The 25,330-nt window shown below is 53.2% G+C and overlaps 2 protein-coding genes across 15 annotated transcripts in view; one reads left to right on the top strand and one right to left on the bottom strand.

Annotated features, from left to right (window-relative positions):
• Nucleotides 1-995: 995 nt before the first annotated feature.
• LOC149860638 (uncharacterized) lies at nucleotides 996-19,819 on the bottom strand. Of its 2 annotated transcripts, XM_090054941.1 has the most exons (7): nucleotides 19,135-19,819; nucleotides 17,829-18,517; nucleotides 17,509-17,698; nucleotides 16,431-16,603; nucleotides 15,870-15,996; nucleotides 9,165-9,281; nucleotides 996-5,053 (listed from the first exon to the last, which is right to left on the bottom strand). In XM_090054941.1, the coding sequence occupies exons 2-7, from the start codon at nucleotides 18,420-18,422 to the stop codon at nucleotides 3,006-3,008; spliced, it is 3,249 nt and encodes a 1,082-aa protein (XP_089911067.1). In that variant the 5' UTR covers nucleotides 18,423-18,517; nucleotides 19,135-19,819; the 3' UTR covers nucleotides 996-3,005. The 2 variants fall into 2 exon arrangements, with proteins under 2 accessions (XP_089911067.1, XP_089911068.1); XM_090054942.1 differs by lacking the exon at nucleotides 9,165-9,281.
• Nucleotides 19,820-19,877: 58 nt separating this feature from the next.
• Nucleotides 19,878-25,330, top strand: part of LOC149860637 (uncharacterized) — a 35,275-nt gene continuing 29,822 nt past the window's right edge. For 3 of the 13 annotated variants that reach the window (XM_090054922.1, XM_090054912.1, XM_090054921.1), the window contains exons 1-4: nucleotides 20,978-22,230; nucleotides 23,313-23,400; nucleotides 23,524-23,655; nucleotides 24,185-24,314. In XM_090054922.1, coding sequence (XP_089911048.1) covers nucleotides 22,025-22,230; nucleotides 23,313-23,400; nucleotides 23,524-23,655; nucleotides 24,185-24,314 — 556 coding nt within the window. In that variant the 5' untranslated portion in view covers nucleotides 20,978-22,024. Of the gene's footprint in view, nucleotides 20,931-20,976; nucleotides 22,839-23,312; nucleotides 23,401-23,523; nucleotides 23,656-24,184; nucleotides 24,315-25,330 lie in introns of those variants that run through there. The other 10 variants (XM_090054909.1, XM_090054916.1, XM_090054913.1 and 7 more) reach the window with 10 other exon arrangements.

The raw sequence follows: 25,330 nt of genomic DNA, 5'->3' as shown, positions 1-25,330 counted from the left end.
TGACCTGTTGCAGTGCCGCCCATGTCAGGGACGCTCTGCCTGCACCTGTGGGGACAACACAAGGGACTTCCCCTGCCCGGGGCTTGGGGCCGGCTGGGTCCCACTCCTCCATCATAGCCTGAGGCTGCACCAGGCAGCCAGCTCCATCTCTGTAGCCTGGGCCTGCATGCTCCGGCCCCGAGCACATATGGCAGCATCCAGGCTCCTGCCTGTGGGATGGTGGCGGGGAGACAATTGGATTTTATTGAGTGATGGGGGGGGCAGACCACGACCCACCGTCCCTCAGCCAGCCCCACACCTGGCACTGTGTGGGGGTCCCGCCCTGCCCTGACACAGGGCCCAAGGGTGGGCTGCACCCTGGAACACCCCTCCAGTGCCCACACCCCCGCCTGGTCCCAGCTGCTGGTGCCCCTCCCAGTGCCCCTCTCTCCCTGTCCTCACCCTTCCCCCCCAGTGCCCCTCATTCCCACCCCACACCCCAGACCATAGAGCCGTGGTCCTCCAGAGCGCCCAGAACAGACGCACTGGAAACACAGTCACAGTCCTCCAGGGCCACCAGAAGAGACAGAGGGGACCCTAGAGGCGCGGGCCTTCCGCAGAGCAGAAGCAGAAGCAGCCCCAGTTGCACCTGTGAAAATCACACTGACTGTTCCAAGTCGCGACCTGGAAGTACAAGTGGGGCCATGTCACTGCTGCAGACATGCAGCCCTGGGGCGAGGGCAGAACACGGGCAAGGTGCCATCCCCAGGGCAGCCTCCCCTGTCCGCTCATCCTGGCAGGATGTGGCATGCAGGGCCACAGAGTGGGGAGCCGGAGGAAACCAGGGAAGAGGCCTTTGAAACAGGGTGAACTGTGCGCACCTCTGGGCGGCATGAAACAGGCACCTACAAAATGTGTCAAACCAAGTCCCATTCCCTCTCTTCTTTCTGAGGCTGCCTCCATCAACAAGACGAACCAGGCCTCTGGCCAAAAAATGGAGACTCGTTGAAAAAAAGTTACGAGGTTATTTTTTTTAAGTGCTGTCATACAGATGAAGTGACCGTGGTTTTATACATTGGGAGAGACCAGTAGAGGACGGTTACAGAGGAGATAAATAAAAGAGCATGCGCAATGATGGGTTATTTACCTCTTGGAGTAACCGACTACCACAGAGGCAGGCAAAATATGGCCCGTGGGCTGCATCCGGCCTGCCAGGCCACTTTATCCAGCCTGCAAGGCTCCTAAATAATTTAGAAAATTAATTTTAATCTGGTCCTGGCTTCCTGTCAAAGATGACAGGAGCCAGGGGCAGTAGGACCCAGGGGGAGCCAGCAGCAGAACTCAACCCCACGGTCCCATCCAGCCCCTCAACTCCGAGCCCCAGCCAGAAGCATCTACCTAGCAAGGGCCTCTGGTCTTGGACTGTCCCTGCGTCCCTGCACCAAGGGAAGTGCAGATGAGGTGCAGGGAGAGGAAGGAGAGGACTGTGGGCGATTGCCCCAGTCCTTAGGGCCACCAGGGAGTTCTGGTGGCAAAGGTCAGGGGTTAGGGGATGGGGCTTCTGGTCCCAAGATGGTGACCTGGGGTGGGGCACCTGTCAAGAGGAGGAGCTACCCATATGGCCCTCAATGGCTTGCCAAAACTCAGTAAGTAGCCTTCCGCCCAAAATAAATGACTGCCCCTGCACTAGCAGGAAGGCTGCACATGGGAGATTACAATACAAGCAACCCCCGCTTAACACTCTTTCGCTTAGTGCTACTTCATTATAACACCCAACTGATGCCTGGTTTCATTTAGCACTCCGCGAGTTTCATTATAACGCTCATGGTCACCATCTTGGTCATTAGAAACAATTGCAGTTACCATCTTGGGTCATCAAAGACTTTCAGTTTTGCTTAACACTTGGTTTTTCAGGAACCAATTACAGAACGCTAAGCGGGGGTTGCCTGTATGCTGAAATTCACCTGGAGGATGTCCTCATATTTCTGCACCATTCCACAGGAGAGGCAGGACCTCCACAGGCTGCACCTCCTTCATCCCTGCTACCCCATTTCATCCAGGAAAGAGACTCTACTTCTGCCCGCCAGAGGTTCCTTCAAAAGTGCAGTCTTTGCTGCGCAGCAGTACATGGGAGTAATACCTCAAGTACAACCGACTCCTGCTCCTGAAGATTAGCAACAACCCCTGGGTTATAGGGAATCCTCTGGAAAGAGAAAGGCCTGGAAAATCACAAAGATCTCTGCTCTGTAGCCCCTGGGCTCACAGCTCTGGAGAGAACATAGAGACCAACCACAGGGATATAATGCTCTGTGCTGGGTCTGTCTGAGCAGAGAACACATTATAGAGAATGCAGTGAAGGAAAGGAGGGCAGGGGGAGCAGCAGCACCCAGTGGTGCACAATTCTGAAGACAGGCTGAAAAGCAAAATCTGCCAAACTAGGCCTGGGGTGGCAAGAGCAATGTCTTACAGACACCTAATGGGCCTGAGTGTGATTGGGAGAGAGTTTAGGTGGCGGTGAGGAAAGGTGAGTTCAGGGTGGAGGGCAGGGAATGTTTCCCAGCCACAAATGTCCTCCTTTCTGCAACTCAAAAGCCTCACATACCATAAGCCTGGGAACAGGAGGGAGGATGAAGCTGGGAGGTGACAGTTCTTGAGTGTCATTTGAAGCCATTTGTCTTGGAGAGGACACCCTATTTTGAAGGAACTCTTTCTCTCCTTGGGACCACTGACTACTTTTAGAAAATGATGGGGAATGCGTAGGTTCCAAGGCTGATGCAAAGATAGTCTCCTCACAGGTTCTTCATGCACCTGCGCTGGCCTCAGGTGTTAACTCTTAGCCGCTACCCACCAATCAAACCTTGGAGGCTAGCCCCTGGGTCCTTTGGGTTTTACAGTGCCCTACAAGGGCTGAAGGCTGGGTGAACATTTTCTGCAGTCCCCCAACTTGAGGCTGTTTGCCTGAATGCAGCCATAGGTGGGTGCTAAATATGTAGACATGTACAAGTCCTTCCTCTTTGCGGGCAGAATTACGGATGCTCCCGGGAATGGATACGCTGGTGTCGGGCCAGGTGGGAGGACTGGGTGAAGCTCCTCCCACACTCAGAGCACTGATATGGCTTCTCTGCTGTGTGGATGCGCTTGTGCCGGGTCAGGTGGGAGGACTGGGTGAAGCCCTTCCCACACTCTGAGCACTGATATGGCTTCTCCGCTGTGTGGATGCGCTGGTGCTGAGACAGGCTGTAGGGCTGGGTGAAGCTCTTTCCACACTCTGAGCACTGATGTGGCTTTTCCGCTCTATGGGTAAGCTGGTGCCGCACCAGGTGGGAGGACTGGGTAAATCTCTTCCCACACTCTGAACACTGATGTGGCCTCTCCACTCTGTGAATAAGCTGGTGCTCGGCCAAGCTGGAGGATTCGGTGAAGTTCTTCCCACACTCAGAGCACTGATGTGAGGTTTTCCTTATGTGGATGCGCTGGTGCTCAGCCAGGTGACAGGAGAGGGTAAATCTTTCCCCACACACTAAACACTGATCTGCCTTCCCTGTCTGGCGGCGCTGGTGCCGAGCCAAGCTAGAGGACAGGATGAAGCTCCTCCCACACCCAGAGCACCGATATGGCTTCTCCCCTGTGTGGATGCACTGGTGCCTGGCCAGGTGGCAGGAGTGGGTAAAACTTTTCCCACATACCAAACACTGATGTACCTTTTTTCTGTGGAGGTCCTGGTGCCGGCCCAGGCTAGAGGACTGGGTGAAGCTCTTCCCACACTCAGAACACCGATGTGGTTTCTCCCCTGTGTGAATACGCTGGTGCTGAACTAGGGTGGAGGACTGGGTGAAGCTCTTCCCACACACAGAGCACTGATGTCTCTTCTCCCCTGTGTGGATAAGCTGGTGTCGGGCCAAGCTGGAGGAGCGGCTGAAGGACTTCCCACATTCAGGGCACCCAAGTGTCTTCTCCTCTGTGTGGATGCGCTGGTGCTGGGCCAGCTTGGAGGACTGGGTGAAGTTCTTCCCACACTCAGAGCACTGATATAGATTCTCCCCTGTGTGCACAAGGTGGTGCCGTACGAGGTAGGAAGGGCAGGTAAAGCTCTTCCCAGAATCAGAACAAGGCATCCGCCCTGTGTGGATGAGCTGGTGTTTGGCCGGGATGGAAGAGCGGATAAAGACCTTACCACACTGAGAGTACTGATGTGTCTTTTCTCCTGTGTGCAGGCACCTATGCTTGGCCAGGTCAGAGGACTGCCTGAAGTGCTTTCCATACTTCATGCAGTGGTGTGTCTGCTCCTCCCTCTGCACACACCGGTGTCGGGACAGGTCTTGCCAGCAGATGAAGTTCCTCCTGCACTTGGTGCAACGATGTATCTTCCTCCCCAAGTGGATGTGCCGGTGCTGAGCCAAGGAGAAGAACTGGGTGAAGGTCTTACCACATGTGATACATTGGTATTGACGCTTCTCCCTCTGCACATGTTGGTGCTTGACCAGGTCCAGGTTGCACACAAAGCTCTTTGCACATTTGATGAAGCGGTGGGGAAGCTCTCCAAAATGGATCTTGCTGTGAACAGCCAGTGTTGAGAGGCAGGTGAAACTCTTTCCACACTTGGCACAGATGTGGGGCTTCTCCCCAGCCTGCCTTATCTTGTGCAAAGCCAGGCATGATTGGCAGTTACAGGTTTTCCTGCACTCAAAGCGGGGGTGGGCTTTCCCCCTGTGCTTGGCAGTGAACTCCTGCTTCCCTCTGAGGCCCTCCCTAATTGCCTGATCTGTCTCTCTCCAGTGGATTTTTGCCTTGCGGCTCTTCAGGCCTCTCAACTCCATAAATTGTCCCCCGAACTCAGGGCTCTTTCTGGGTGGTGTCTCTTCTCCAAGCTCACACCCCATTGGAGATGGTACCTGGTTCACTGCTGTATTCTCCTGTTTTTGAGGCTTCTCCTGACCCTTTTGCCATTGGTCCTTCTCAGGTCTCAGGGAGCCCATCTCACCCAAACTCCCTGGGGAAGTCTGTGATGGCTCCACGTTTGCTGGCCCTTTCTCAGGATGCTGTTCCTCAGCTCTGCTCAGAAGGCAGGCACCTCCTGCATGGGGAAGAGAAACTCCAAATTAGTTCCTGACATGAGTCCAAGCACTGCTATTCCTCCTGCTGGGATAGGCCTTTAAGCAGGACCGGACCTCAGCACTTGCGTTTCCTTAAGAAAACAAGGTCTTCCTTCCAAAACCCTGAATGTTGGGTGTGAGGAAGGGCCAGATCCAGGTGCCATGCAACATTCCCTACTCGGTGGATTTCAGAGCCAGACTTCTGTCCCAGCTGCCAGCCCAATTGCCTCAGACCTTGATGGGAGAAACAGATGTGGGACATGTGGATTAGGACAGTACCCAAATGGCTTTGTGCTCTAACAGGCTGAGGTTGAGACTAGTGGCATCTGCTTAAAGGAAGAATGAGGCTAATGGCCACTTTCTTCTACAGAATAGTTTCTCAACCTGTGGTACGCGTACCCTTGGGGGAACGCAAGACACAGGCAGGGGGTACGTGGGTACCCCAACACTTTCTCTCTCTCACCTTCTTTTCCTGTCAAAACTATAGCAAAAAATTTGATGCACCATGCACTATGCAGCACTTTAAATCTCCCAGTAATAATTTGGCGTGTCACACTTTGCATGGCACTGGGTTCATCCCTTCTACCTTTGGCCAACATCACCTCTAGCCCAAGTACATACTTGAGTTGTGCACCCCGGTGTAAAAGGTGGCAGCCCTACCTACATCAGAGCAGACATCTGTCATATCACGGCCTTACATACACAGCCCTACTTCTGACATATAAAACACATTAGTCTGTAAGTATAAAATCCCCTGTAAAATTGAGTGTTGGGGTACTTAGTAAAATTTTCAGACGTTAGGGGGTACTTGCTACTTAAAAGGTTGAGAAACACTGTTCTACAGCACTGGTGAGTTCAGGGGAGATGATGCTGAGCCCTCCACCTGACTGGACTGACACGTTCCAGAAGCCAAAGTGCATTGGTGAGACTGCTCCCCAGCGCTCACCCTTGATTGCTGGCAGTCCTGAGAGCAGGATCACTCAGGGTACAAGGCTAAACAGCCCCACAGTGGATTTCTGGGGCTCGCTGGCTGTCATAGGTCTGTGGGGAGCAGTGCCTCCCATTGAACCAGCTGCTTCTGTGGCACGCATGAGTTCTGTTTTTATTTGGTAGAAATATTATAATAGAATATTTTGTTCACCAGAGCACCCCAAGGGATGACGAGGTCGAACGGTCACAAACTCCTGCAAGACCGTTTCAGGCTGGACATGAGGAAGAATTTCTTTATTGTCCGAGCCCCCATGGTCTGGAACAGTCTGCCAGCAGAGGTGGTTCAAGCACCTACATTGAACACCTTCAAGAGTAAATTGGATGCTTATCTTGCTGGGATCCTATGACCCCAGCTGACTTCCTGCCCTTTGGGCAGGGGGCTGGACTCGATGATCTCCCGAGGTCCCTTCCAGCCCTAATGTCTATGAAATCTATGAAATCTATGTTTCATTCCTCATCCCTCCAAGAAATGTTCTGGGAGGGGGGATTTATAGCTGCAGTTCTCCCTTCTGGAAGGAGCAGGGCTGTGCTTCCTAGCTGCTTCCAGGGAGAGGTCCAACTCAGGGAACAAGCCCATGGAGCTTTCCTCTGCAGACCAGTCCCAAGTGGCCTCCATGCCACAGGAATCTGCACTGGGACTGCCTGCTCGGTGTCAGCGCCCGGTGGGGTGGGTGACTGCCCTTTTTCCTACTGCCTGTTCCATGTCAGTGTTTGGGAGGGGGGTGACTGCCCTCTTTCCTAGTGATCCTTAGAAATAATGGATAGACTAATGATTATAAATAAACAGAGCAATTTTAATCTTTAGAAAAAGACTATCTGAAATGTCTGACGTGTACTGTATGTGCTCTCCTATCAGGGCTTTGTGGTTGGTGCCTCCCTCCGTTGCGTTACAGTACTGTAGCTCTTCCAGCTGAGTTGTACAGCAGCTATGAAGCTATGCAAATGTCAGTGTAGAGCAATGTTTGCATCTAGTCTGTTTGTACTTGAGGTCCCACCTTTTCATACATTCTGATCAAGCAACTATTACTATAAATCAGCTGACTTCCTGCCCCTGGGCAGGAGGGGGCTGGACCAGATGATCTCACAAGGCCTCTTCCAGCCCTAATGTCTATGCAATCTACAAAACAAGCATTCACAAAGCGTACAAACACACAAGCACAAGCAAACAAAGCATGCAAACACACAAACACAAGGACCCAGAAAACACATACACAAAACACAATCATAAAGACACAAATGGAAAAATGCAACACGAAATACTTGCAGCGTGAAGGTGCTGTTGAAAAGACCGACTAGTGCTTGATCAGAATGTATGAAACACAAACGCAAAACCACAAATCACACAAAAGCGAAACCATAAGCAAACAGAAAAATACAACGCATGACTTCATAAAAACACTGGTGACTCCTGAAAGTCAAAAACTGACTATTACCGATCCCAAACATTTGGCATTTGACCACCATACATTTTAAATTTTCAGTTACAAAAATAAGTCTTTGTTGCGCAAGTTAAAATATTATAACTATCCCATGCTAGTTGTGACTAAGCTATTAAGTTATGTAAATGTCAATGTAGAATATTTGGATTTAAAGAAATGTTAGTAATCTGCATGTCAAATACTGCTTGTGCTATTTTGTGAGTGCTTCCTTGGGTGCCTGGCATAAACTATGGGGTCTCCTGCCTGCTCAGTGTCAGCGTCTGGTGGGTGGGTGACTGCCCTTTTTCATAATAATCATTAGAAATAATTGCTCAAATAATTAGTAGAGTAGAAACAGTGAGGGTAATCAGTACAAATAATCTTTCAGAAATGTCTGTGAAGCATGCAGTGTGTGCAACATTTCCAGGCTGGCATCTGTGCACCTGTGTGCTGGCTCCCTCCATTGGATGTCTGCCTTGCAGGGGTGCCTGCCCCAAACCGCCCAAATGGGGTTGGGGTCCCCTGTCTGCTGAATGTCCTTCAACGGGGGGGTTGGTGGCCTCAATCAATGTAGCTGCTAGTTGTTCAACTGTGCATAGTTCTCTGCTTGGATTTGTACAAATGTAACTGTGCCACTCGTTTACTAATGAAAAAAATAGAAGGGTAAAAAAATTAAAGGTTCTGTCTATAAAAGAGAATGATTTGCCTCCTGTCTTTTGTATCCTCATGTGAAACAGCAGAGAAGGTCAAACCCCAGGGAATCCCCAAGCCAAGCAGCAACAGCATGGCAGACTGGGGTGGGGGGGAGGTGGATTAAGATTCCTTGGGGCCCTGGGATCCCCATCCTACTGAGTGCCCCACCCACACCATGGACCCCAACCTGCAGCTGCTTCCCCCCACCTGGCAACCCCCACGCTGCCCAGCCTGCACACAGCAGGGGAGGCAGGCGGCAGTACAGGACAGCAGGATGAGCAGGGGCCAAAAAGAAAAATAGCATCAGCAATCCAAAGCGGCATCAAAGGCCTGAACTACAAAAGTAGTGCAACACCACCCGATGGAAAAAGAGGGTAGTTACACGTCTTTGAGTGTCTTTGTGTTTGCATGCAACGAATCCATAGACGCAATGCTTTAATTCGCGGTGAGCCAAACTTGACTACATCCGAGCAGTTTTACTTTAACACGCCAAAAAGAGTTTTAAAATTTTAGGAAATCCCGCTCGTGCAAACAATGCACAGTTGCAGTGCATGAAAGGGCAAATATCGTGGCGTGTACATGTATCCCTTGGCATTAACCTGCACATGGACTCTATGCTGAGTCTCAGGGTTTGTGACACTCAAGGCCCCAGAGATAAAACAGCAAAGGTAAGACTCTGGTGCAAACTCTGGGGTATTCATTCCCCACAGCCCTCCTTCCCGCCCCTCGCGCAAACATGAAAGCTTGTTAATCTCAACTTCCCTAACACCTGTAATTAGGAAGAGAAGAAAGGAAGAGTTGCTTGTCTTCACAGCTTTGAATTTCAGGGGGTGGGAAGAACATCTGCCTGGACACATTATAGCACAAGCTCTTTGAGGTTAGCAACCTGGAATGGCAACACAGGACAGGTCAGAAGCTTCTAAGCCCCTAGTCACTCTGGGTATAGAGAATTTCTGAGGGGAACTAGGTAGAGGGGATAGACACAACTCACCTGGTGACAGGTCCTCTGACCTGGAGATTTCCCTGTGGTCCTTCTCCTCACAGACCCAGAGCTCCAACTCTCCTTGCTGGATGCGGCAGATTAAGTTAGGTGTGGGACCTCCATATCCTGTTTGGGGCAGTGGTTAAAGTGCATTTGTGATTTGGCAGTCGAAGAAGAACTGATGGGGATTGGAAATGGATCCAATAAACTCAAGGTTTCTACTAGGGCAGGCGCAGGCAAAATGGTGGATCTGGCTGTTGGCTGGACTCCATTTTCCAGCAGTCCCTCCCCCGGCTGGTCTTCACGGAGACCCTGGGAACAGTGGGGCCCTGACAAGTGGGGTTGCAGAACTGGGGCTCTACCCTGGTCCCACTGTCATAGCCCTGTGCTCGCAGGGTCTCCATGAAGAGCAGCTGGGAGTGACACAGGCAGGGTGTGTGGCTGGACGAGGAGCTGCTCTGGGACTGGGGCCAGGATTGTGTGGTGGTGACAGAGCAGGGCCAGAGCCAGGGCAGAGCCATGATCCACTGCTTGCACTCATCACAGGGCCTTGCAGGCAGTGGATCACAGTTCTGCCCCAACCCCAGCACCCCGATATCCCGGGTTCTCCTCGGCCCTACCCGCCCATCTCACTCTTGGCTGTGGCACCATCCCGGCAGCCTGACCGCATCCCCTGCTCATGCAGGTCCTGCACCCGGCAGTGGGTGCAGGGTGGATGGGACGCGGTGCCTGGGAAGTGGGGCTGGGTCCAGTGGTGGCAGCCAGAAGGAGCTGCCACCACAGGGGCTGCTGGGAAATGGAGTCTCTCGTGGGTCTGATCCAGCCCATGAGCCAGACTTTGCCCCCCACAAACCTTTGTACTGGGGCCTTGAAGGAAAAGGGAGGGTGCATATTTGGGATGAAAGAGCGGGCACTGTAGAGAGAAGCCTTCAATAGTTGATGGGCCTTGTCACCCAGGTGGTGGAGGGAGGACTGGTCATAGGAAACATAGCACCCACCTCTCTGAAGTATAAAAAGGGTACAAAAGTCACTGGGGTCAGGGGTAGAGAGGCAGTGATCTGTGATGTAGTAGAAAGCAGAAAGATACAGCTTTTACTGTTTTCAAGGTACCAAAATTAAGAAACATCAGGCACACTTATGGATGGATAGCACTTATCTTAGAGTAATTCCAGGTGAAGGAGTGGAAATGAGTTTATTCTCAGTGAAGGTAGGACTTGTGACAGTGAAAAGAATCTGTGACAAATGTCTGACAATAATTCTTTTTTTCTGGGAGAGGGTAATTTGTCATCAGCAAAGTACAGGAAAGGATGATTTTATAAGAACTGTAGATCCAACTAAAGCAATCATCCCATCCAACGGGAGGATGATCTTTGGGCAGAGATACTTGCACAAGTTGGCAGATACTGAAGGGTTTAAGATAAAGTTCATGGGCATCATGGATATGGAGAAAAGAAGAAAAAAAGGAGATACATTTCCCAGCATGTGCAATGCCATAATGTGGAAATGATCTGCAGAGTTTCCCAAAACAAGGATAATCCTAGACTCACATCCAAAAGAGAGGGCCCTACAAGACAAGTACATTGCACAGTGACTAGAAAGAGAAATATAATCACAGTGAAAGTTTGGTATCTTGTGAGAGCCTTGTGGCCCAAAACAGTGTCCTACTTGGTGACTTTGGGCTACTCCCAGAGATACGAGAGAGAACACGAAATGGCAGAAATGAGTTTATAAGCAGGGATCCTGGTTTTCTCTGTTTAAAAATGACATAGTCTCTGATTTAAAACACCCAAATTCCATGTTTTTCCACGATTAAAATGAAATGCTATTTTATCTATCTATCTATATACACATACAGGTATCAGCTGAACACAGTATTTTACTGATATAATTACAGTTTTTAAACAGTCTGGAAGTCTACCAGTGCCTCAATCATTATAATAAATACCTTCTAAATACCTATATATTTTGGCATTTGATTTTGTTTTTTTTATCATGGAAAATCAGAGCTCCCGCTGCTTCCCTCACTCACCAGGACGTGGCTCCAGTGACAGATGTTCCTCCCACCATTGCTTTGTGGTGCTGACCAGCCCTGATGTGCCTTTGCACTATGCCTTCACTCCCAAGCCACAGCCCCCCAGTGCTACCGGTGCCCCTCACTCCTGACCCGCCGCCCCAGCCTTCCCCCTACTCGCTCCATCCTGGCAGGAGCTCCCCCCCTGCACCAGGACGCAGGTCTAACAGTAGCTGCCCCCCTGCCTTGTGGCACTGAGCAGCCCTGATATGCCATTGTCCCTCACTCCCAAGACACAGCCCCCCGCATCGCCACCTCCAGGGAGGTGCTCCCACCACTCTGCCTGGCTGTATTGAAGAAACACTCCCAGGAAGATGTCTGCCTCCCTTGGTGACTGGGCTGATTCCCCTGAATGAATCAAACCTCAGGAGCAATAATGGTGATGGGGGACGGGGGGAAGCCAAGCCAATCCAATTCCCACCGAAGCCCTGGCTTGTCATCTGTGCCCCTTGGCTAATCCCCATCCTCTCAGCCCTGTCCATAACTGTGCCACAGAGGGAGCTGGGCTCAGAGGTGACGACTGTGAAACTCAACCTGAGCTGGGCCTGCTCACAAAAGTTAAAATGCAAAATACTGATGACTGCATAGTGCAAGAAGATATCAGTTTGCAGCTGGACTTTCTCAAAAGAAATAATGAGGTAGCACTTCCAGTGTATCTTACCTATATTTATGATGATTTTAAGCAAGCTCCTATTTGTCTGGTATGTAACTGTGTGGAATGGCTCTCTTTGATGAATTAGTACAGTAAATATTTCTTTGCAATGAACTCCTGTTTACATGTAGGAAGAGCCCTTCTCCCTCTGGGCGTTGCGTTTTTCTTGATTGTTAATGAATTTCTAGATATGTTCTAACTCAGTAGTAACCTCCTGTTACTGAAAAAGGTAACTCAATCAAAATCAGGATTTTCTGATGGAACCAATAATGAACAGTTTGTTTAACAGGATTTTCCCGTTAATTACTGCTTGGGATTCTCTCTTGATTTAAACAACGACAAGAATGCTTTGAGATCGCTGGGTATAAAAGAGCAAAACAGCTAACAGGACGCACTTCAAGAAAGAGAAATCATTTTGACAAGAACTACTGCGCTCGGCAGACCTGATGGTAAATGAATCCATGCCTTGAGAAGCTGACAAGACTGAGTCGCCTCTTTGCCTGTATTGGTGAGATACAATCTCTTTTACAGCTAAATATACTGGACTGCGCTCCGCTTTAGGCTTCTTTAACCATGAATACTTGTAGTAAATCAAGCCTTCCTGTCATTCATCAAACGAGTTGTTGCATCAGTCTTTTATACACTAGTCCTGAATCCCATTTCATGACTTAACAGGAGGTACAACGGCAGGGAAGTGTGGTGGGGCCCGTCAATCAGGCTGGGTTGACAGGGGCTGGCATTGGCAGGCTCCCTGGGCAAGGCAGGAGGCAGCATGCGCTTGGCTCCGGGAGCCAGCAAGGACCGGGGTGCCAGGCCCTTGTGCCCCTGGCGGCTGGGGGGGCACGGTGGCAGCAGTGGGAGCGCGGCGGCAGTAAGTGGCGAGCTCCCACAGACGCCACCAGGAGCATTGGCAACAGGAGTGGCAAGCACATTTTCGTAAGGGTTGCAGTGCCACGCTCTGGGGATACATGTGCACCCACATGCACCCCCTGCGCGTCGCCAGTGCCCTCATGGCAGCCAGCAACACATGGCACACAGTGTCCCAGCCCAGTGGGGTAGCTCCCTGACCCCACCATAAGCCAAGGGTTGGGGGTGGGCACAGGCCAGAGCTAAGTGCCCTGTGCTCTCTCTGTGCCTCCCAAAGCCAGAGAGATGCAAGGGGCCAAAAGGTGCCATGCACTGCCTGCCATCTTCCTGCTGCTCACTTCAGCCCTAATGGCTCTCCTGGGGGTCTGGGGCAGCATCAGCAGCTGGGAGCTGCAGGCACCGGGCACAGAGCACCCTTCAACTTTTTGCAGGGGACTGGGTGGAGCAGCAACCTGGCACCTGCCATGGCTCCCGTTACGGGACAGGGTGTTTGCCCAACGGTAGAGCAGCAGCGCCCTGCACACGCAGCATCCCTAGAGCTGCAGTGCAGCACTGCAGCCAGGAGTGGGCAGGAGGGTACGTGCCCTGGCTCTTCAACACTGCCAGGCATGCAGGTAAAAGACCTGGCCTACCAGCCTATCCCTACCCCGGCGGGGCACGGTGCACCCGTGTTCCAGAGTGAGGATGCTGCCTAGGTTCTCCCATGCTAGCCTAAGAGCCCTTGCAGACCCCTCCCTGATCCTCCAGCCCCCACTCACACACTCCTGCTCTGCCCAGTGCCAGCTCTCCCTCAGCCTCTCCTCCACACTCCCAGTCCTGACACCACCCGACCCACACGGCCCAACCCCCCAGCCATGCTGGTGCCCTTTGTTCCCACCTGCAGTCCCCTGCCCTCTCCCCCAGCCATGCTGGAGGGGGCATATAGCCCCTTGCAAGATTTACTTACCCCAAAGGCTTCACGAGGGCAAGTGAGCCTGAGCCAAGCCCTGGCTGACCCAGATTTGCAGGTGCCAGCCCCCCTTCCCCACCTCTTCCTCCATCTCCAGACAGGGCTTAGGGTTTCTTGCCCTTTTTGCAGGCTGCAACTCTGCCAGTTTGCAGAGAGCTTTTTGCAAAAGGAGAAACTCACGGCTTCCCGCTTCAAGTGGGGAAAAGTCTGTGTTTCTCTCTGCTAAGGGGCAAAATCTGCATCTTTCTCCTTCGAGTGGGAAAATCCACATTTTTCCACAGGAAGTGGAAAACCCGCATTCCCTGCTTATAAGAGAATGCCTGAGGAATGTAGTAATGTCAACCAACAGTCTTCTTCGAAATAATAAAAAGCTTGCTGCAAATGCACTTTGGGACGCATGGAAGGAAACGTCACATACAGATGCTGAAGTAGGATTAGGTGTCACATACGGAAAACTAGGTAGCAAATCTCATGGAGGACTACATAGGTTTCCTGAGGTATTGAAGGAAAGAGAAGGCTTCAGGAAGTGGCATAGCTGGATTTGGACCAAGTTGTATGCAGAAAAGACAAGAGCTGTATAAAAGGGGAGCAGTCAGAGAAGTAGCACTGAATTACTTGCATGACAGACTGAACCACAGAGTGAATGAGCACACCAGTTATAAGCTGGCTAAAATCCACCATGCATAAACGAATGACTTGGATTCTGGACCCATTGCTGCTAGTGCTAGAAAAGAGGATTAACACATGGTCTCAAACAGGTCCTTCATACCTGAAAGGCATATTATGAGACTGTATTGAAAGGAGAATTACCCAAAGGACATTTGCATCTGTAGACGCTATAAATTTAAGTTGGACTTCCAGAGGAGTGTGCAGAGCATATTAGGAGAGTAGTAGTAAACTGGAAAAAAAAAGGCAAATAGGAGAGTTGTATAACCAGATTCTGAAATGTTAGGAGACTAATGGTATGGGAATTATGGTATTTTGTCTAGGAAACTGAACAGGGTAAGAGACTGGGGGTGAACGGTGACTAATATATCACATCATTTCTTCAAAGAGAAAGGCAGTAAATACCAATGTTCCAATGACAAGAAACAGCGACTTAGCCACTCAGTGAAAAATGTAAGGAAAAAGTTATTGCAGCTCGAATTGAGATGACCCCTAAAATGAGCGATAACCAGGATCTTCGTAGAAGAGTACAAAGCCCCCCCCAAACCTCAGCCATTTCCCATAAAATGACAGAAAAGAATCAAAAGCTCTATATGGTTTTGGTTGACCTAGAAAAAGCATTTGAGCGCTTCCCCAAGAAAGCCCTTTGGGGAAACAAGAAAGCACCACAAAAGCAAACTGACTTAGTAAAAGGTAAATAACTCAAGCCAGAACAAGTCCCTGTGTTAGAGATCTTTTGGAAATGAAAGCTAGTTCACCAGGCCCTGCCCCTAGCCCACTTCTTTTCATCTCAGTGAAGGGTGGCTGATACATAGAGGGATTTTAGGAAAACACTTGAGAATGTCAGAGTGAGCTTGAGAGCACAGGCCTCCAAGTCAATAAAGCAAAGCCCTAGTCTATAGTCTATGGAAATGAAGATGGTAGGAAACAATGTGGACAGAGGCTTCAAGTGACTCCTGGATTTTATCACGTGTACCTATGTCACCAGAGGAGTTGAAGAAATGCATATGCCCCATAGCAGTAGAGGCTGATAAGATTTCCATTACCTTCTGCTGGGTCATAACCAAAGGAGGAGAAAGGAGGTTTAGAGAGCACTGAACTGAGCATGCTGATTGTTAAATGTGTTTGGATAGGACACAGTGCACAAGAGAGGGGAAAACAGAGTAATTCCCCAAGGAATAGCTGATTTTTATGCACAATGAATTGGAGATTATATGAACACACCCGGACGGCAAAGAGAGATCTGTTGACACGAAACTGCTGAATACAGAAGCACCAGGAGTTGCAAGAATGGTGAAGACTCAAGTGAAGGTGGCTGGATCAAATGGGGGAGAATGTGTCAACACAAAATGTGAGAGAGGCCTGATCACTGACAGAGCAGTGAAGAGGAAGTGGATTTAAACCACCAGCTAAAAGGTCATGAGGATGAGACTGCTGAAAACCAGGGAGAAGGCAACAAAACCTTGGCGCTCACATGGCTCCAGGGAGAAGCAAGAAGCAGAGCTTTACCCAGGGAAACAAGGGCATGGAAATTCCTCAGCATCTGGTCCCGGTAAAGCTCCTTGTCTTCATCTTCCAGCAGCTCCCACTCCTTCCGCGTGAAGTACACCGCCACGTCCTCAAAGACCTCCCGGAGCTGCAGTCACAAGCGTTAAACTCATTAGTATCTCCTGGTCCATCTTTCTTCTGCCCCCACAGCCCTATCTGGTACTACAACTAGTTGCAAGCTTAACCATGACAGGTAGGGGTACAAAATCCCCCATGTGATGGGGATGCAATGTGTCTGCCTTAATTCATGTTCTATTTGCTTAGTCCTTTGCGACAGCCAAGGCAGCACTTTTAGTGGTAGAGAGCCCTGGCTCCATGGTCTCTTCCAGTACTAGCACCCCTGGCTATCTGCACTAGGGAGCGAGCTCCTGATAATGCCACTGTGTTTGCAGCCTCTTACACCAGAGGCTCATCATTCCTCTGGTCTCTCCACTACCCAAATCCTTTACAGCACCTCTGACTCATCCTGGGCTCTGCCCCAGCTCTGCACCCACACCCAGCTGGAGCTGGTGCCTTGCTCACCTCCATGCTCTCCCCCTGCTTTGGAGGCCTGCCCTGCCCCTTCTGCACTTGGCCCAGATCAGGTGTCAGAGAGCCCCTCTCTCCCAGTCTCCCTGGGGAAGTCCTCCACAGCTCCCAGTTTACAGGTGCTTCCTCAGGAGGCTGCTGATCAGCTCTATCCAGGGTCCCTGCACCTGTTGGGTGGGGAAGAAAATCCACAGGTTAGTCCTGGTGTTGCTGGCATGGGAAAAGCCCTGCTATTATCCTGCATTGGCCTGTGATGAAGGCAGCCAGTAGATCCAGTGCGCAGAAGAGGGGAAGAGAAAGAAGACTCAAAATCCCACAGCTCTTGCTAATAGACCTCCATAGGCACAAAGCTAGAGATGAGCCCCAATAACCTGACCTGTTCCGGGTCAGGGTGGTGATCATCACACCACGTTAGAGCCTGCAGGGACATGGCTCCCTGGGAAAAAGCTGGAGGGATGTTGGTGTTGTGTTGGAATCAAGGAGAGGGGGAGAGGAAACGCAAGGCCAGTCTTTTCCAGGGTGCACAGGATGCATCCAGGGACACTGGGAGAACAGGAAAAGCCAATCTGTTGGAGCCCTGACCCCATCAAAATGTCCTGGTGGAGATTTCTCCATGAATGGATTGTGCCTCCTGCTGCTGGAAAGGCCAGCACCCAAAAAAGGAGCCCTCTGCCTGCTCCTGGGGAAAAGCCTTGTCTGGGGCACCAGGCTGCACAACTTCCATTTGCTGACAACTCCCAGGTCTCTTCTGTTTTGGGGGAATCTGCAGCCTGAGATTAGCTGTACGTGAACCAGCCGGATGTCACTGGGGAATTTCATTTCTCCGACACCTGCACCAACCCCTTATTGGGCACAGAGGGCTCATGAAGGCAAGAGAAAGGGGTGAGTGCATCTTTCAGCCCGGGTGCTACCCAGGAACAAAGATCAGAGCTCTGTCCCACCCCAGCCACGTGGTTGCAAACACTGCAGCCCTGTCATGGGCAGGGGCAGACAGATTTTCAGCCTCTCTACCTGAGTGCAGAACAGCCACTCAGGCACCCAGAGATGCCTGGGCCTGCATCTGAAACCGTACCTGACTCCTGGTAGGGCAGGGGCTCCTCCTCTTTGGGCACAAAAGCTGGCTTGTCCTGAGTCCCTGGAGCTTCCCTCTGTCCTGCTTCCTCCAGAGGATGCTCCAGGCAGGAATCAACAAGTCCCTGAAAGTCCCCAGTGGGCTGCATCGTGCCTGAAGACACCTCCTCGACCTTCACACTCACTGTGACCTGGAGACAAGATAAATATTTTACTGGGAAGCTGGGACCTAAGAGAGATGGGGATGGGAAGGAACATCTCCCGCACACATGCGGGTGCGGACAGAGGCATGGATGACACGGGTGAAACAAATGCTCTCACCTGCAGCCTCTCGTTCTCTGCCTGCCCCAGCTGAAACCCTTCAGCTAGGGCCACCGCTTCAGCGCAGGTCTCCACACCAAGTCCCCACTGCCCACTCTGCATCTCCTGGGGCAGGATGGCCAGGAACTGCTCCAGCACCACCAGCTCCAGGATCTGCTCCTTGCTGTGGCGCCGGGGCTCCAGCCAGCGCCGGCACAGCTCCCACAGGCGGCTGCAAACCTCCCGCGGCCCCTCGCCTGCCTGGTAGCGGAGGCCCCTGAAGCGCCGGCGCCAGGTCTCTGGGGTGGGGAGGACATCCCCCGGTGCCAGCTGTGTGGCCTCAGATGGGGGCTGCACAGGCTGCATCACCTCCTCCCCCTGGATCTCCTGGCACTGAACTGGCTCCTCCTGCAATTGCTGCTTGACTCGCTGTGGTGCTGAGCATCTCGCGGACAGCTCCCCAGGCCCAGCCCGGAGGACACGATGGACTTGTCCTTTCCCCTCAGCTCCTGCCTGGAGACCGGCTGGGTCCCGCTGCTCCATCGTCACCTCACCCTGCGCCAGTGCTGCAGAAGGAAAGCCCACCGCGGCCGCGGGCTCCAACGCAGCAGCCATGGTCTCCGCTGGGGGAGCCTCACCCTACCCTGGGCTCTTGCTCTCCCTCCGCTCTTGCACGGCGCCTCTTAGCAGCCTCCAGGCTCCTGAGCCGCCTGCAGCACAGAAGACAGCACAGATTTTTTTTTTAAAGTTTTGTGATCCGGGTCAAATTAGCCAAATCCGTTCTGAGACCTATCAAATGAGCAGAACTCAACCAGTCAGATCAGCAAGCATCTTCCCTCCCAGACTCCTGATCAGCCTGGGGTTTCAGATACTTCCAAAGCCATGGCAGGCATCCTAGTTGTAGGCCCAAGCCCCAGGGTAGACAAAAATCAGTGATTTGAAAAAAAAAAAAAAAGAAGAAAAAATAGATTTTATTTAAATCAGATTTTTTTGATGTAATCAATTTTTAAGGTGTTTTTAAAAAAAAACCCAGAAAACCCCTTATATAAAAATAGCCTTAATTTAAGACAAATGACAGCTCAGGAATATCGTCATGCCTTGCAGCAGGGCTTGCAGCCACCTGCGGGGAGCAGGCTGGCGGTGGTGCCAGCCTCGCCTGCGTGCTCGGCAGACCTGCCCGGGGTTGGCTCCTGATCTAGAAGATCCCACGAAGCGTCCTTTCAGGTCTCAAGCTGCGGATCTGCATCCCCAGCGATCAGGTCCCTGCTCCCAGCAGTATGCAGACCCGACTACCCCCTCGTCAGCCCTCTCTTGCCCCGCGCCTCACCTCTCTCCAGAAGTGCACCCTGCCGAGTCCCGGGGCTCACGCCGCAAGAACGTGCTTTTTTGGGGGGCAGAAAGCAACGAGCGAATCCAGGCTCCCCGGCCAGCTTCCGACAGACCCGATGGCAATCAATCCCTGCGAGCCGGCGCCCGGGGCTGGGACGGCCACGCAACCAACAGGCCAAAGGAGCCCGGGGCGAGGGGGCGATCCCCCGTCTCCACGCGACAGGCGGGTGCCGCCGGGTCTCCCGGGCGGGGAGCCGGCTCTCCCTTCCCGGTGTCCCGGCCAGGTCCCGCGCGATGGGGGCGCTGGCGCTGACACTGACAGTCACGATGCCGAGGGCCGTCCGCGGCGCGTGCAGACGGGGCCGGGCCGGGCCCGGGCGCGGCCGGAAGGGAACTCGCCTTCCCCGGGCGGATGCCGCCCGCCGGCTCGGCGGCCTGGCCCGGAGCTGAAGCCCGGCGACGGCGGCCCCGGCGGGCGGCGCGGAGCCCTGCGGACACGGGGCTGCCTCCCCTCCCCGCCCCGCCGGAGGGTTGGGGGAAACTGAGGCAGGAGGAAGCTGAAGCGCGGGCCCCCGGGGGCGGGCAGGCAGGGCGCTGGGGGGCCTGAGGAGCAGGGGCTGGAGGGCGGGAGCAGGCCCAGACACCTGGTGGTTTCTGCGGGGGAGACCGGGGCGTGGGGGTGGCGGGACGGCATGGGGGAAACGGGGCTACGGGGCTCCTAGGCCCAGAAGCTGCAGGACGCATGAGGAAAGGGAGGCTCAGGCAGCTGGAGGCCTTGCGGGGGACAAACTGAGGCGAGGGGGGCTGAAGGGCTCGGGTGGAAATTGGGGCAGGGGAGGGGTGAACGGGGCAGCACCTCAGCCGGCTCCGACCCTAGCCCCACGCGCCATGTGGGAAGGGCCGGCGGGACAGTTCCCGGCTTCTTGGGATGGAGAGGGACAGTTGTTGCCGCCAAGCAGTGCAAGTCCGCCTGTGCCTCCCGCCTCCGCTGCCCCCCTCTTCCTTGCAGCCACCCCCGCACCCCCGGCAGCGGGCCACACCTCACCGATTTGTTTCAGGGGCGTCTGGGCATGCCCCTTTCTCCTGTGGTTTGGATCTGGTTAGTGCCCCTTAGGCAACTGAGTTTGCACCCAGAAAGAGAGGCCCTGGAACAGGGGGAGCGTGCAAAGAAGTGCGTTCTGGGATTCTGGAGGGCAGCTGAACAGGAGCCACCAGCGTGCCCTTGTTGCCAGGAAGGCTGACAGCATCGGGGCTGCGCTGGTAGGAGCGGTGCCGGCAGATGGAGGGCAGTGACTCTTCCCCTCTGTTCTGCACTGGGGAGGCCACATCTGCGGTCCCGTGTCCAGCTGTGGGCCCCCACTACCGAAAGGATGTGGATGCATTGGAGAGAGTCCAGCGGAGGGCAACGAAAAGGGTTCAGGGGCTGGGGCACGTGACTGGTGAGGAGAGGCTGAGGAAACTGGGCTTATTTAGTCTGGAGAAGAAAAGACTGAGGGGGATTTAATAGCAGCCTCAACTCCCCGCAGGGGTTGCAGAGAGGACAGAGCTGGACTGGTCTCAGTGGTGACAGGTGACAGAACAAGGAGCAATGGGCTCCAGTTGTGGCAAGGGAGGTTTAGGTTAGAGGTGCACCGATACATCAGACCCAATATAAAGAAAATTAATTGTATCGGAAATCGGCCTGATGTAGCTGATAATTTGGCCGATAAATGGCCCGTGCACGTGCACAGCCTCAGTGCAGGGCGTAGATGGTAAGGAGCACAGGCCAGCAGCTTGGAGAGCTGCGTCCAGCTGGTAAGTCTGTTGTGGGGGAGGGGAGGGAGGAGGCAAGGGGCGTGGGGGGACAGATCAGTGCCCCCCTGTGGTAAGGGAGGGAGGGAGGCTGGGATAGGCGCTGCCCAGGGTGGGGTGTGAGACAGCTGTGGGGTGAGGCTGGGCCAGGCTGCATCCAGGTGGACAGCAGCAACACAGGGAGTGGGGGCTATGGTGAAATTTGGGGTGGCTGCAGCCCCCCTGTAATGTCCCTCCCAGTGCCACTGCTGCCTGCCCCAAGCATAGCCCTGGCCCAAACCTCCTCCCCCATGCATCTGGAGAAGCCTGAAGCAGCCCTGGGCCGCAGCTGCAGCCCCCCCCCATGCAGATCCAGAGGCATCCCCCCCACCTCTGTCCCATACCCTCTTGGGGTGCATGCAGCGGCAGGAGTTGCCCCTCCCCGCCGCCCCCTGGACAAGCTGCAGCTCTGTCCCACACCTCGCCTGCCCTGGCTGGACGGCACCTGTCCCAATCCCTGCCCCATGCCCTCCCTCACCGCGGGGCCTCGATCAGCTATCGCTATCGGCCTCAAAATCTGTCAGTGCACCCCTGGTCTAGGTTTGATAGAAACGACTGCCTCACGATGGGGGCAGCAAAGCCCTGGAGGCTGCTCAGAGGCGGTGGCATCTCCGTCCTCAGAGGTTTTGAAGCCCTGGGCAGACATGATGTCACGACCACGCCGTTCACTGGTGAGTCGCTCAAGACATATACACCAGCCACGTATGCAAAGGACCGGGGTAGGTGTGTTTAGGGTGCGCACATGTACAGGGGGTGCACTTGTAGGTGTGCATGGGGGGTATGCGTAGGCTGTGTGCACAGGTGGATGTAGGGGTGTGCATGTAACTGGGCTGTGTGCGCCTGTGTATAGGTGTGTGTGCGGGGGCATGTAGGAGTGCATGCGGGTTTCTGTAGGGTGAGTGTATTTGTGCGTGTAGGGGGTGTTTGTATAGGCGTGTTTGGGGGGCTGGATTTTGTGTAGGGGGTGCGGGACAGGGGCTCAGAGATATTCGTGTACCCGCGTGCCGATACGCGGCCCAGGAGCACACAGCAGCGCCTCACGCCGCGGCCGTCTGCGCATGCGGCCTGCGGGTGGGCGGGAACGACCACAGAGTTGCGGTCCTCCCGGGTCACCAGAGCGGGAGCGGAAAGTGCGAGGGGAGGGGCCGCCCTTGCTCGGAGGTGACGTCAGCACGGCGGTGGGCGGGGCCGAGCGGGGCGGGGCTGCGGCGAGGGGTTCGTGCTGGGCAGTGTGTTCTGGTCTGCACCGTGTGCTGCTTGTTGGGTGAGAGTGTGTGCCTGTGCAAGAGAGTGCGCCTGCATGCGTGTGAGTGCATGGGAGAGTGCACTAGTGCGGGCGGGAGCGCATGTGTGTGCAGGCGTGCAAAAGCATGCTGGCGTGTGTGTGCATGAGAGTGCAAGGGGGTGTGTATGTGTGTAAGAGAGTAAGTGTGTGGGCATGAATGAGTTTGGGTGTACGTGAGTATGTGCACACGCGAGTGCTCCCACCCCCACGTGACCAGGCTCCCCCCCTACACACACCTGTGTACCCCTCCAGCACGCCCTTGTGTGCTCGTGTGTGAGATGGTGCATGCACAGGCGTGCGAGGTGTGTTTGTGTGTGTATGTGCGCACGAGTGCAGGTGTTTGAGTGTGTGTGAGCACATAGATATACATAATCTACATATATTATAGATAAATATGTGTACATTATATATATATATGCTATATCTGTATACATGATATAGAGATACGAGATCTATCCCTCTCTCTAGATACATCTATATCATCTATAGGTGTGTATAACACATACATTTGAACACACCTACAGCAGTATGCTGCTGCGCGAGGTGCTGCAAAGGGCTTTGCAGTTTGAAGAAAAGGGGATTTGAAGGTGAGGGGGAGGGCGGGCCGTGCTGCAGAGCAAACGGAGGCAGTGGGCTGTGCCTATGAGCCCACCTCGCCCCAGCGCTTCTCAGGGGGCTTTTGTTTTATCGGGAGAAGGACAAGAGCAACCAGAAAAATTTCCTTCGAGGGAGAGGGGTTGCTGGGGTCTGATCAGGCAGGCGCCAGGGCAGCTGCGCACAGCAGAGAGCATGCCGACGCTCCCTGCGAGGTCTCCGGGCCCTCCGAATGCACCTTGGGGTTTGAGGCGGGCCCTCTGCTTTGGTGAGGGGGAGCGTGATGCGGCTCAGGGCCAAATGTCTATGTTCCCAGCCGTTGCTCTGAGAACGATCTCTCGGCCCGTGGAGCAGGAAGCAGGGGAGCTGAGTCGTGTCTTGTGACTTGTTCTTTCCTGGGGTGGCAGTAGCGTGGGGTGTGATCCCGTTCCCTTGCAGCTGTCCCTCACCATCTGCTTCTCTCACAGGCTCGCGGTTACGATTTGGACTGAACTGCTTCTGAGATCAGAGGATCTGGGAGAGGAATGCAGTGAGGCGGCCGTGCAGCAGAAAGGGGTGAGGGGTGTTCAGGACTCCCCACCACCTGCTTGTGGCCCTGGATGGGGACACTGTGGGTCCAGGGACTGTAGCATTGTCATTTCAGTGCATCCAGTTGAAGTGCTGCATTTTTCTTTCCAGGTTGATTTTTTTTTTTTTCCTACTGAGTCCTGCACTGATCCATCCCAGGCCACTGAGAATCCACGTTCCTCCTTCCTGTCGCTCTTTCCTTGGAAGAATACAGCAGAGATGGCTGCAGCAGCCCCAACTCAGGTAGGACCTTAGCATGTCCCTCTATTGTGTGGGGGCAGCGAATCCCTCAGGATTTTAGAGCTTCCCACCTTGGTGCTGCGTGGGAAGCAAAGGGAGACGCCTGACATTGGCCTGCAAGGCTCCAGTGTTTCCTATGGAGGTGCCTGCTGGTGAAGTATCGATTCCCAGGTCGCCCCTCCAAGGCAGGAGGAGGTTCTCCCTCTGAGGTGCTGCTAGGAAAACCACTTCCCCAGGTGAGCTGCAGGCCCCTTGCACTGTGGAGTCTGTGTGCTTCCAAGGGTAGATGCAACCTATACTAGTGGAGGAAACAGCTGCAGCACTTCCCCAGATGGTCTGGACCATGCAAACACTCCTCTGTTACAGAGCTTTGCCGGAGCAGTGGTGTCTGCTGAGAGACGGGAAGTTCCACATCCATGCCCAGCACAGCCCAGCTGGCCTGTCTTTGTAGAGCAGCAAAAGGATCGCAGCTGTGGGGTCTGGTTGAGGTTGGAGCAGGAGGGGGCTGACTGGGTAATTTTTGTGTCTCCAGCAGCGCTGGGAGGCCTTTGAGGATGTGGCACTGTACTTCACGCGGAAGGAGTGGGAGCTGCTGGGAGATGGAGACAAGGTGCTTTACCGGGACCAGATGCTGAGGAATTACCAAGCCCTACTTTCCCTGGGTAAAGTTGTGTTGCTTTCACATAGTTACTTGAGCAGAGAAATGTCATCTTCCTTTCTTTCCTTTAGTCTTTTCCCCTCATGACGATTACTTTCTGTCACTGATCAGGCCTGCGTTCTGCTTCATATCTTCCTATCCTCCTCTGTTTCATCCACTGCCCTTCTCTTTGGCCTTCCTCTCAGTTCAACTCCTGCTGCTTCTATATTCAGCAATTATTTTGCCACCCAATTTCCCTCTGCTCTCCCAGCCTGCCCCTGCCATCTCCCACCCCTTGTTCATAAATATTCACCAAGTACCCTAACTTTGGGAAGTGGTCTTACATCCTCTCTTTCTTATTGTATTTTGTCCCAACATTTAACTACCCTAGCCTTTACGTTTCAGTGGCATCTAATCGACTTGATTCACTTTGGTTACTACTCTGCATAAGTCCATGAAGGTCTTACCAGCATCTGCTTTAACACCTGGCTCTTCCATTTCCTCCAGTCGTCCTCTGGAGACGTTGTGCACAGCAGAACTCAAGTGCTTCAAACCATTTGCTCTAAGTTTCTGCCAGTTTGCTTTTCTAACCTCTCCATTAACAAGAGAGATGCGTCTTTTGCTGTCTTTGCTGTATTTACTTTAAGACCTGTGCTCTGAAGCTCACTCTGCCATGTTGATAAAGTTTTCTTGCCTTTCTAAAATCTCTCTGGAGTTTGGGAGGTTGCTTACAAACATCATATAATCCACAGTGCAGAGGATCTAAGCGCTTTTACATTGAGACTGATCACTGTGATGAAGAGAAATGGGCTGAATGCAGAGCCCCAATGAGCGAAATAATTTCCAAGGGATGTTCATTACAGGTCTTAGTAGCATCGAGGCTTGATGTACATGTGTTTCACTTAATCATCAAAATCATAGAATATTAGGCTTGGAAGGGACCTCGGGAGGTCATCTTTTTCAACCCCTGCTCAAAGCAGGGCCACCCCCAACTAGATCGTCCCAGCCAAGGCTTTGTCGAGTCAGGTCTTAAAAACCACC

This window comes from Crocodylus siamensis, chromosome 6 (assembly GCF_052110815.1).
Source record: "Crocodylus siamensis isolate JL-2025a chromosome 6, ASM5211081v1, whole genome shotgun sequence".
In the NCBI taxonomy this organism is placed as follows: Eukaryota; Metazoa; Chordata; order Crocodylia; family Crocodylidae; genus Crocodylus; species Crocodylus siamensis.
The sequence above is the reverse complement of the archived record's forward strand: the minus strand, read 5'-3'. Positions and strand labels throughout refer to the sequence as shown.

Bases quoted from the DNA above. Each gene is read 5' to 3' on its own strand.
- LOC149860638 (XM_090054941.1), bottom strand. From the start codon at position 18,422: ATGGCTGCTGCGTTGGAGCCCGCGGCCGCGGTGGGCTTTCCTTCTGCA. The intron at 15,997-16,430 runs GTGAGCAAGGCA...TTGTGACTGCAG, and splicing joins AGCAGGGGGAGAGCATGGAG to CTCCGGGAGGTCTTTGAGGA. The intron at 9,282-15,869 runs GTAAAGCTCTGC...TGCCCCAAACAG, and splicing joins CCATGCCCTTGTTTCCCTGG to GATATGGAGGTCCCACACCT.